The sequence below is a fragment of the Cicer arietinum genome, chromosome 8 (assembly GCF_000331145.2).
Source record: "Cicer arietinum cultivar CDC Frontier isolate Library 1 chromosome 8, Cicar.CDCFrontier_v2.0, whole genome shotgun sequence".
Lineage (NCBI taxonomy): Eukaryota > Viridiplantae > Streptophyta > Magnoliopsida > Fabales > Fabaceae > Cicer > Cicer arietinum.
In genome coordinates this window covers 5,038,239-5,050,751 of record NC_021167.2, presented here as the reverse complement: position 1 = coordinate 5,050,751, position 12,513 = coordinate 5,038,239, and the positions used below count along the sequence as shown (strand labels likewise).

General features: G+C 31.6%; 1 protein-coding gene across 1 annotated transcript; it reads right to left on the bottom strand.

Annotated features, from left to right (window-relative positions):
- Positions 1 to 3,019: 3,019 nt before the first annotated feature.
- LOC101500295 (succinate dehydrogenase [ubiquinone] flavoprotein subunit 1, mitochondrial) lies at positions 3,020 to 10,300 on the bottom strand. The gene is made up of 16 exons (XM_004511983.4): positions 10,035 to 10,300; positions 9,649 to 9,816; positions 8,825 to 8,912; positions 8,321 to 8,467; positions 7,868 to 8,008; positions 7,531 to 7,616; positions 7,352 to 7,444; positions 7,190 to 7,253; positions 6,934 to 7,077; positions 6,340 to 6,527; positions 5,528 to 5,702; positions 5,269 to 5,439; positions 5,108 to 5,177; positions 4,890 to 5,010; positions 4,767 to 4,804; positions 3,020 to 3,317 (listed from the first exon to the last, which is right to left on the bottom strand). The coding sequence occupies exons 1-16, from the start codon at positions 10,107 to 10,109 to the stop codon at positions 3,215 to 3,217; spliced, it is 1,872 nt and encodes a 623-aa protein (XP_004512040.1). The 5' UTR covers positions 10,110 to 10,300; the 3' UTR covers positions 3,020 to 3,214.
- Between the last annotated feature and the right edge of the window lie 2,213 nt (positions 10,301 to 12,513).

Below are 12,513 nucleotides of genomic sequence, written 5' to 3'. Positions count from 1 at the left end.
TTGATTATTTTTTTATAGTTGTATGTTGGATTATTTAGAAAGTTAAAAATTCTATTGTTTTTCAAAATAGCTCTTGGAATGAATAAAGTGTTCTTAATTCTATCACTTCTGAATTGTTTGACATTTGTAACTATTTGGACGACGTTGTTAAGGCCAAACATCTTCTCTATGTCTTTTACAATCTCCTCCTTCATATGTGTCGTTTTACACACTTTACACGACGGGAATTGGATTCAATCCAATCATTTAATTATAAGGATGTAACTAAATCAATGAATTACATTTATTTATTATAAATAGATATTTTTAATAAATATTATTTATATTATTTTCAAAAATATTTTTTAAAATTAAAAAACTGTTGTTTTTACAGAAAATAGTATTATTTTTATAATTAAAAAAAATTAGTTTTCTATACAATTAAAAAATGATTTTGTTACAATTTAAAAAAAATGATTTATCAAAATAATATTAATTATTATTTTAAAAAATCTGAAATTTTGCTTGTTTTTTCTTTAATGCCAATTATTTTAATTCAAACTAGGATTTTTTTTGGACATAAACTGGAACATTTTTACTATAAAAATCAGTTTCGAAGATAAGAAAAATCAGTTTTTATATTAATTAAAAGTAAGATAAAATAATATAATCTATTATTTATTTAATTAATAATATTAGTGGTGTTTGGTGACTGCCGAAACTCTGTAGTTGTAGTGGCTGCTCGAGCGTCCGGCGACATCAAATAAATAATAATATTTAATTGATTACTTCTATTTTAAAAATAGTATAAAACATTTTTCCCTCTTAAACATAATGTGTTTTTATCAGAAAAAATACTTTTATTTTATTTTATTGTTTTGTAAAAAGGTTGTCAAGAAACAGAATTTTATATGAAAGGAAAATATATTTTCTAAAAATAATAAATAATAACAAATATTATCGTTAATTTATTAAAATGGTAAAAAGAGAACAATTAGATGGATTAGATGGATCCATTGAAAATATAGTACTGGATGGATCGGAACTGATACTCATGACAACACCTTTTGTGGAGAAATTGGGCTAATGTTATCAAAATCGGGCAGTGCATTTATGTGCACCCATAAATTCAAGATTTCAACCTTCTAGTTCAAACCGTAACTAATCCCTGTATAATTTATTTTGGAGAAGGTCTTCTCAAAATGTCCAAATTTGACCATTTAGCCACATCATGTTGAGACGGAAACGGAATTTTTTAGGATTGAAGTTAAAAAGTTATAGAGACTAAAAATGAAATATTGAAATTCGAAATATGATTCCCTCTGAATGATTTTCATAAAAAGGGTCCAAAAATATCTAATAAAAATTGATTTTCGATTTTACTTCTTTTGAATGGATTTGCAAATACTTTGGGCCCAATATGGCTAATTTTCGAGAACTGTGCACCCCTCTATTTTTACCTCCCATCCCCTCATTTTTTTAATGACTATTTTACCCTTTTTATTTTATCACTCTTTTTTCTCACCCCCACTTTCGAAAGTTACAAAAAATTTCTTAATATTCGAAAGTTTTAAACTTTCGAAATAATTAAAAGTGAGTTTTATTATCTATTTGGAACTTTTGTTAAATTAGAAATTTTCGAAATATAATTTTACAGAAATAATTACCAATTTCGAAACTTTCGATGAATATGAAAGTTTCGAAGTTAACATTTCCAGAAAGTTTCAAAAGTTTGGAAGAATTTGAAACTTCCGAAACACATATCATTCGGAACTTTTGTTGAATATGAAAGTTTCGAAATGAAGATTTTCAGAAAATTTCGAAAATTTGGATGAATGTGAAACTTCCGAAACACATATTTTTCAAAAATTTCAAACATTCGAAGTAAGTCAATTTCGAAAGTTTCAAAAAATTCCAAACTTTCGAAAGTTTCAAAAAATTCCAAACTTTCGAAATTTTCAATTCATTTTTAGAAAATCTGAAAAGAAACTTCCGAAAATAGATATCAAATTTAATACTATTAATTTATTACTATAAATATATTACTATTTATTACTATAAATTTATTATAAATTTATTACTATTTATTAGTATTAATTCATTATTATTTATTACTAATAAAAATGAATTTCGGAACTTTCCATGAATAGCAAAGTTTCGAAACTGAAAAACTTTACGTTTCTGAATTTTATATTTCGAAACTTTTAGATTGTCAGAAAGTTTTGAAGGTTTCTATATTTCGAAAGTTTCATGTTCATGGAAACTTTCGAAAGTTTCAAAATTTTGGGAAAAAATGAACTTCCAAAGTTTCATGTTCATGAAAACTTTCGAAATTTAGAAAGTTAATGTTTCAAAAATTTCAAAATTTCGAAATTTATCTTATTTTGGATTTCGAAAGTTTCAAAGGTTCGAATGTTTGCAAATGTAATTCGGACCATTCAAACTTTCGAATAAAATAGATGAAAAAAAAATAAAAAAATCTTTTTGGGGGGTTTTTACTAATAATATTAGGGGCAATTTGAAATTTTTCTTGATGATGAGGGGGTGGGAGGTACAACTGGAGGGGTGCACGGTACAAAACCCCTAATTTTCTCATCTTCAAGCGAAACTTACATAGACACAGTTGAATACAAAAACAAAACAAAAAAAACTTGCGTCCAAGGGCCGTATATATTGCTTGTGTAGTTGTGTACATGCATAACAAGTGGAAAACTTGTGTATGACTTTTGGAACGAGACTTAGTACGTTTAGCACATCACTTTTGTTTTTTGATTTTACTCATTTAAAGTGAGTAATTTGATTTAGATTCTAAAATAAATAATCTCAATCTTTAATGAATAAACCAACTGTTGATGTTTCGTGCATATTGATGCACTAATCTATGCAGTAGATCATGAATGTTCATTTTTCTTATCAACCGTTGAAACTATAATATGAGAGCTCTTAAAATGAGACGCTAAATAAATTTTGAATAAAACACAAGATGAACTAAACATACAGTGTACCTAACTACATGTAAAAGCTTACCAACATCAAAACGGATGAAAAAATTGTATTGCTATTATTTTCTGCTGCAAATACAGAGCATTATTTGAAGATGCTGTGAATATTAGTTATCATTGATGATGAATGCAACAATTATCATCAAAATCACACATCCAAGACATATTATTGCATCTATTTCACTTGCGCAAGTGGAAACAATATATGCCTGAACCATCAATATGTAATTATATTAATACACACGAGCCTTGGGAGGGAATGATTCAACCTCATCATCCAATGTATTCAAGTGGACCGGCCTGTAATCCAATCGGACCTTCTCGTTCTCCCAGAATCTGCAAATTAATACAAAAAAGCTTAGCTAACATAAGCAACACCAAACATTAAACAACTTACTGTTTAAAACAGATGGCTTCTTATATTGAATCAAAGCCTTTATGGGTCATGGTAATTTGATCCTTTACGCTATTATACTTATAAGACGTGTTAAGGTGTTAATCATTTTCTGACCTTAACTCTTAACTAAGCATATCTAGAATAGTTTCTTATTAAAAAAAACATGTTTATAACTGTTGGATTCTGATATGTAGACTGAACTTATTGTGGGAAATACAAACAATGTATCTCCCTCTCTAAATGACGGACCTAAGCTTTTCAACTTCTCCAATAGGTTACACAGTACCGTTTGGTTACTGGTCTCAATCAACTGTCATCATTGAGTGAAGTATCATGTGAAATTTAAGAGACAATTTTAGTAATTTGCCAAACAAAGAACAGTGCTAGTTCAATTTTAGGTTTCATCATGCGACTTTAAAATTTGGTAGTGATAACTAAAAGACTGCATAACTGAAGAACTACATAAAGACTAATGTCTCTTATGGAAATCAAAACTACTCTGTTACTGAAGAGCTTCAAGCAACGATTAGTTGGACGGACCAAATAACTGATTACGATTTTGATAAATAAATGAGAAATAATTAAAATTTCTCAATTATATCTCAGGAACTTAGTGAAACTTAAATTATCTCTTAGGATTGGTTTTCATATTTCCTTCCATAACATGTTTTATTAACTTATTTCCACATTTCCTTAATTTAATATTAGCATATTTGCAAACGTTAGTGTTTTAACATTATCTAACACATCCTTCCCAACAATATCCAACTGGTATGTTATTCTGAATATTTGTTTTCCCAGGACATGGCCATGGCTGGAGTTTTAACTTTTATAGCATCATGTTGCCCTTTATTCTCATTATTCATTTTCCTTCCTTTATACCTAAAGTCCTAAACCCTATAATTCCAACACTTTTCAACCATACAAGATAACACAAACACCAGACAATGCCAATATTATTCTGCTTTTCTTCATCAGTACACTAACTTAATGAGCTGCTAGGCTGCTTTATCCTTAAAAGAAACTTGAGCTCTAATACTCTTAAACACTAAAGCTCATGCTTGGTTAGATGGAAGAGAAGGGAAAAGGGAATGGTTCGTTCCCTCCCATGCTTGGTTAGAGGATCGCGGTTGGAAACTTGGAATGAGCATTTCTAAGGGTATGAGCATTCTTACAATTTTGAGATTAGTTATTCTATCACAAAACATGTTAGAATCTGCATTCAATCCGCCAATCCACTATAAGGTTGATTTGTAGTTGGAGTGGAGTGATAAGGAGTTTCATGGTTTGAACCCTAATACTAACTATACTAAATATTTGTCATTCAAAAAGAATATTTGTAAGGCAAACTAAAGTAGTAACCAGTATATTATTTGAACATGACTTACCCCAAAGTGTGTTTCATCCAGCTCTCGTCGTCTCTTTTCTGCAGATTTCAACACAACATACTCAATTACCTTTTTCACATCAATGGTATGAAATTTGTACATTAAGGGGTGAAAAATACTAACCGTGAAGTCCTCACGGGCATGAGCTCCTCTACTCTCTTTCCTAGCTTCTGCAGAGTGCATTGTGATGCAGGCATTTATCAGAAGATTTTCCAACTCAATAGTCTCGATCAAGTCCGTGTTCCTGTAAATATATAGATTAAAGCCAATAAACTTTTAAAATGAACAAGCAGATTCCTTGAATTATTAGGGATGTTGAACATTTGCTAAAAAAGACTTACCATATTAAAGTCCGATCTTTCACCTGGACATCACTAAAACTCTCCCATGTTTTATCAATTAATTGACAACCTGTTAAAAAAATCAGTCAAGGTAAAACACACACCTAGTCCAACAAAAGAAAATGGTTGCAAGACAGTAATATCAGCAAAAAGTAGATTACCTTCTTCTAATGTTTCTTGAGTACGGAATACAGCAGCATTATTTTGCATTACTCGTTGCATATTCAGCCGAATTTTTGAAGTAGGTAATGAACCATTTGAATTTCTCAATTTGTCCAGCCATGCAATCGTTTTCTCCCCAGCATCCTTCTCTAAAGGCTTTTGTTTCTCTCCTGCAGCATGGATAATAGATGCATTTTTATCACCCTAGTTTCGGTGGGGCACAGCCTATTTCAATAACTAACAGGAAAAGAATCTTGCCTGGTCTATTAATTTCTGCAACTCTGTTTGCACAAGCTCTACCGAAAACAACAATGTCCAAAAGTGAATTTGCACCAAGCCTGTTGGCACCATGAACTGATGCACAGGCTGTTTCTCCAGCAGCCATCAATCCAGGAACTAATGCATCCGGATTGTCACCTTTAATGGTAACCACCTTCATAAAGAAGCATATTAGTTCGTAGTTTTTCATTTTTTATGTTTTTTTCCAATGAAAAATGAAAAAATATTAACACATTATAGAATAAAACTTCCAACCTATTAATCCACAGATAACTAGTCAAGTATGCTATTTGTGACGTGATGTAGATGATTACAGAGAACATCCAATGTTAGTGATGCTGTAAATTTGGGGCAGTAACTGACGCTACCACCAACTTATATTTGCAGCTTACTAACATGATAGTTCTTGTCTAGTTAAAATCCAAAACAAGCCCAAGTCTTATCAACATGGTATTTTGGTTTATAGAATAATATTAGATGATCATTTCTTTAAACAAATTCAATCTAGCTTAGCAAAATGAAATGACTATATCAATATTCTGGTTGGAAAACAAACCGAAAAAATTAGAGTGCAAAATGAAGATTAGTGAAAAGTAAGAATAGATGCAGAACACTCATTTATCAAGTGATCAATAGCAGTGAACAGTTTTGATAGAAGAAGTTTTATCTAGCCAGGATGGTGTGAATAATCATCCTAGCTTTTTGTTTTTCTTTTCTCCATTACTTTATATTTGTAAGTCTTTCAATTGAAAATTTTACTTCAATTCAAAGTGCTTGTTTTAACTTGATACCTCTCCATGATGATTTGTGGGAATGCCACCCATGTTATAATGCACAGTTGGCAAAACAGGAATAGGTTCCTTTGTAACATCCACACCAGCAAAAATAGCAGCAGTTTCAGAGATACCAGGAAGTCTCTCCTTGAGCACATCTGGGGGTAGATGATTCAAGTGTAGATAGATGTGATCTTTCAGAGGTCCTGCAAATGATTTCCACTTAATAAAAGCTTACATAAAAATAAAGGTAATGCCAACTTGTCCAAATTGACTGGGAACACTATTTTTAATTATTTCCAATGTAGAAAATAGAGAGGTCATCTCTCTCATGGACAACAACAACCATCAAAGCTTTTTTCTTCCCTCTAGGGGTAAGGGGTGCTGTGCCACATGAACCAAATCAAACCTTAATGTACTATCTTAAATAAAGTATGATTTCATTCCAAATCCTTCTTAAAGGACACCATCTCTTCAAGATTAGAAAACGCTGGTCTACATTAAGCAACGTTGCAACAATTGCCAACAATCTAGATGCATTTTGACTTCATATATATAAATAAACTTTTTATGAGTACATGGATTGGATATATCAATGAAAAGCTAGCATACCTACACCACGACCTTCCCGGATCTCCATAGTCATCGATCTCGAAACTACGTCTCTGGATGCAAGATCTTTTGCTGTAGGAGCATATCGTTCCATAAACCGCTCCCCCTCGCTATTCCTAAGAATTCCACCTTCACCACGAGAACCTGGGTCCAAATAAAAATGAAAAACTTTATATTCCAATTTAACTAGACAAGGTGCATTGTGAGGTGCAACAAAGGCAAGCCCAGATTTGCAAATAAAACACAAACTACCAACCTTCTGTTATAAGGCAACCTGCTCCATATATACCTGTTGGGTGAAATTGCACAAACTCTAAATCCTGCGTAAGTTAAGATATAAGTATGTAAATATAAGGGACTCACTTCATAGGATACCATCTTATTATTAAAAAGCACCACAATTTAAAAAGTAAAAAACCTCAAGGGGGATTCCAGCACGTGCAACCATGGCGTTGCCATCTCCAGTGCATGTATGTGCTGAGGTTGCAGAGAAGTATGCTCTACCATAACCCTGGTGCAGAATAAATTATCTCACTTATCCGTAACAAGTACAACAAAAACTTCAACTTCAAAACATCCACAGAAAAATCATGTTACCCCTGTGGCCAAAATTGTTGAAGCAGCTTGGAAACGATGTAGTGTTCCATCTTCCATATTTAAGGCAATCACTCCTTGGCAACTGCCTGCACATCCAATATGGAAATTAGATAACATAATCATTAACTATGACAAACAAATTATTTTCTTTTCCTGTTTTTCACCAATGTAACATGTTTGATAAAGCATTTGGCATACAATAGAGATAAATCTGTAGAAAACAAATAATGCTATTTATGTGAAGAAATTACTTATTAAGGCCAATAAATTCTGAGACCTTGTTAGAGTAATTCATCGCAAATTAAGTGAAAGCAAGCTGTTTTTTGCAACAACTTACCATCCTTATTCATTAAAAGATCCAAGGCAAAATATTCCACAAAAAACTGTGTATTGTGTCTCATAGCCTGGCCATAGAGAGTGTGCAACAAAGCATGCCCAGTTCGATCAGCAGCACATGCACAGCGGTAAGCTTGACCACCTGTATTGTAGCACAAATGAGACCCAGATCAGAACTCTTATCAAACTAAAAGGCAGACAACCCTACTCCAAAACCTGGACATACCTTTTCCAAAGTTTAAGCTTTGACCACCAAACGCACGCTGATATATTTTTCCATCCTCTGTTCGAGAAAAAGGCAATCCATAGTTCTCTAGTTCAATGACCGTTCGATCGGCAGCACATGCACAACGATATGCCTGACCACCTATAGAAAAGCAACATAAGGAAGCCAAGATCAGAACTCTTGGAGTATAACAGTTAGCATCATAAGGAAGCCAAAATCTGCATTTACCTTTTCCGAAGTTCAAGCTTTGACCACCAAATGCTCGCTGGTATATTCTTCCATCTTCAGTTCGGGAAAATGGCAATCCATAATTCTCAAGCTCAATGACTGCTTTCGGTGCCTCCCTACACATATATTGGATGGCATCCTGATCTCCTGTAGATTATAGAGCTTGCGTCAAGAAAATGAAAGATAAAAACATAGAAAAATATCGGTTATAACGTGTTCAACTGCTCAAGGTTTGCCCCAGCACCTAAGGATTTTTCAGATTTTCACTTTTCAGTTAATCACCAAAGCTTTTCAGAAAGAAAAATGACAAGTTTCTTTTTTAATTTTTAGGTAAACATTCACAGGGCATACCATGTTCATTGGAGGTAAGTAATTTTAAAGGAAAATGAATCGCTACATGCAAGGGTATTTGTAACAATGAACACTTTACTTACAATTTATTGATTTTATAGGATATATAGTGATTAGTGAAACATAATTCAAAAAGATTGACCTAGTTTGTACCTAGCCAATCACTTCCTTTGACAGTGTCATACATGTGCCACCTCCAGTCATCTTCAGTCATATTTCCCAATGCAGCATTGATGCCACCCTGTACAAAAAATTTAATCTCATGAGTGAGCACTATCAGGAAAAAAAGAAAAGTTTAACTCACGATGTCCACTTAACATAAATTACTTTGTATTTCACAACTACCTGTAAGAGCAGACAAAAACTAGAGTCAATGGAAGAATCTATTCTAACTTAACATTTTTATCAGAACATAAAGTCTACAAAGAGCTGATTAAATCCTTATCTGTCCTCAAGAAACAATATTCCATCTTTCAATGTTTAAAATTTCATGTCTCACAATCACAAAGTAATTAAAATGGAGTGTCAAACAACGGTGAGTAAATACAACAGCCGCATCAGAGGTAAATCCGAACTTAAGATGGTGTCAAGTGAACCCAAGTCAATATCGATGGGATATTGACATCAAAAATGCCTACTACAGCATACAGTAAATACAACAACCGAAGTCTTTTCTCAACAAATGGGGTCTATATATATACAGTTGCCTACAACAACAGAACAAAAGACTCCAATGGATTATAAACGTCAACACTAAAAACCGCCGCATCTTCCAAGTTCCAAGTCATAAAAATCTGCTGAATATAATCACCGGGGAAATTTCTTCTACACATTAGTACTAAAATATCACAGCATAACATCCAAAAAGACCTAAAAGCAAAACAACCAACAGAATACAGAACATTGAACAAATAGTCATACTGCAAAAGCATCAACGCAATAAGAGCTTTCACTAGGTCAAAAAAAAAGTGTGATACCTGAGCTGCAACAGTGTGTGAACGAGTTGGGAACAGTTTGGTAATACAAGCAGTATTGAATCCATGTTCTGAGAGTCCAATAGCAGCTCTCAAACCTGCACCACCAGCCCCTACGACAATTGCATCATAAGTATGATCCACAACGGTGTAAGACGAGTTTACCCCACTCTGCACAACGAACAAACACAACACGATTTACAATGACTCAACCCTATAATAAACAATACAAATTCAATTCAAAAAAAAAATTTCAATCGTTAATTCAATGAATCGGATTCAAGTCATGTAAAATAATCGAATAGATGCAAAAGATGAAATCAATTTGGTAATCATATCAAATCAATATTATATAAAATATAAATGAAAGTGGAGAAGCTAATACATACAGAGAAGAATCTAGAAACGTGAGATCTAGTGTTAGAAGATGATGCACGAAGTCCACGAGCGACGCAACGCCACATTTCTGCAACACAGAGTGTTCGTACTTCTTTAGCTTTGTTTTTCGATTCGTGATTCAGAGCCTCCTTTTGCTCTGGCTTTTTTATTGGTTTCACTATTTATATTGTCGTCGGGTTTTGTTTGAGTTCTAGAGGAATGTTATATCGCGGCTTTACGAAGTGGAAGGGAAACGATGGTTTAATTCGAAACACGTCACTCGGAGTTTCGTAGGAGGAGTATCTAATCTAATTTCACTTTGATTAATGCTTAATTAATGGTCGTTGGATCAATTCAATCTCATCCTTTCACTATATTTTAATGAAGGTTAAAGATTTATGGTGATTAAACACTTTGTTTTATTTTTTCCTACTTTCAAATTGTATGTTTGGATGAGTTGTGAATTTGACATATCACCTTAACTTCGTAAAAATTATAAAATGTAACTTATGAAAAAATCACTTTCTCAATCTCATTATCAAAGCAGCAAACTAGTATTAAATAAAAAATTGCCTCCCCGTGCGTTTATCGAAAATAGAATCTCGACCAATTGATTAAGTGACTGATGTATCTACTACTCCTTCCACACAGAGACAGAGACAGTCCAACCTGGCAACCTCTGCATGCAGGAGCCCTCACATAGGTTGAGTTGGGTTTTTTTCTTTCTTTTTTTCTCTACTATACTTCGTTTACACTACATAAAAAAGATAACACCGCATATATATAGAGAGAGTGTTTCACTAATAGACATTTTTCAATAAGTTAAATAAGTTTTAAATTTTATAAAATTTTAAAATTTTATTTTTAGTCTTTTTATAAAAAAGTTTTAACTTTATAAACTCTAAATAAATTTATTTACTTTTAATATTTATTTTAACTTTTTTTTTTATAAAAATTGATATTTTTAATTCTTATAAAATTAAAATAGAGACTCAAAGTGAATAAATTTTTTTATGAATTAAACTTTAAAAGTCACATAAGTTTACGTAGCCACTCAAAACCTATAACATATTTAACTCTTATTTATATAAAGAGTGCTATTTTTATAAGTTTAATGGGTATACATAATTCGTGTAATTTAATTTTTTTATTAATATTCAATAGAAATTATCTATATTTTTATGTCACATCATTAAAGCTAATACGAAATGAAGTGATTTGACGAAATACATAATTCTTTTTAAAATAATCTACGTTTTCATGTCATACTATTAAAAGGATCGTAAAAAATGAAATAATTTGACTGAATACATAATTCATTTCAGATGGCAATGTAACATCATTTTACACTAGCAACACATAATTAATTTTCTCTATGTTTATTAATAATGAAAATGGTAAAATCATTTGATGATTTTAAAATACAAAACAATCAAATATTTATATATCTATGCTTTTAAAAAATGAAATGCTATACATATTTAATAGTATAAATTTATATATAAATTGTCTCTCTTACTCAAGGTTTAAGTGTTCATCCATTCTTTCACATATTTCTTAGTCAAAAATTCTTACTGATATTTAACGAAATAAATTTGTTATTAAAAAAATTATTTTTTAAGGGAGGAAAAGTTAAACGCTTACTAAAAATTAGTATTAGTCCTTCAAAAAATAAACATTTAGTATTACTACCAGATATTATGGACGTACAAATGACTTTATGTTAGATTTGGTGTGTCCCTTATCCGGTCTCAGTATTTAATTGGGCCAAACTTTAACCCCTAACTAGTCCATTAATCTAATCAAGTCCGATGAGTTGCGGATTCATTAAAGACGAAATGAAATAAAGACAAAGTCAGGTTGGTCCCAAAACGAGACGCTAAATAGTAATCGTTAAACTTTATTTTAGAAAAAATAATTAAACATAAAAATATTCACAATAAGTCACATGGTTACAACTTGTCAATTCATTAAAGAGTAATAACTCATAATATCATTTTACAAACTATAAATTACTAAGTTAGTGATCCGATTAATAATTTTTTTAGATAATGAACCAACAATAATATAAAATAAAAATAAAAATTAATAATTTGTCCTTAAAGTAATTTGGGACGGAACGGATAACTCAAAGGGTTACCCGAACCCAGTCTTTTTCTACCTTGTCATTATTTATTTTTCTGGACCAAATCAGACTTATTCTATTACTTATGAGTCAAGATGGATTCGTGGGATGAACTTTATACACCCCTGCTAGAGATGTTTCTAATTGTGGTGCCCTTCTTTTTTTACTATAGACATAATTTATTTAATTATAATTTTTTCTTTATTATCAAATAACATAAGTCACTATTTTTCACCCAAAAAAATAACTTTAGGTTATAATTTTGTTGGTAACTTTTAGGGTGAGCTAATGGGTGAAAACAAATTCAAATTGACGTTGAGTACAAATTTTCTTTCTAAATCTTTATAAAATTAGGGGATATAAAC

What these genes read in the sequence shown, in the direction of transcription:
- LOC101500295 (XM_004511983.4), bottom strand. Translation starts at nt 10,109, where the DNA reads ATGTGGCGTTGCGTCGCTCGTGGACTTCGTGCATCATCTTCTAACACT. An exon ending in CAAAGGAAGTGATTGGCTAG is followed by an intron (nt 8,468 to 8,824) that starts GTACAAACTAGG and finishes TATAATCTACAG; the next exon opens with GAGATCAGGATGCCATCCAA. An exon ending in TGCAGAAATTAATAGACCAG is followed by an intron (nt 5,440 to 5,527) that starts GCAAGATTCTTT and finishes TCCATGCTGCAG; the next exon opens with GAGAGAAACAAAAGCCTTTA.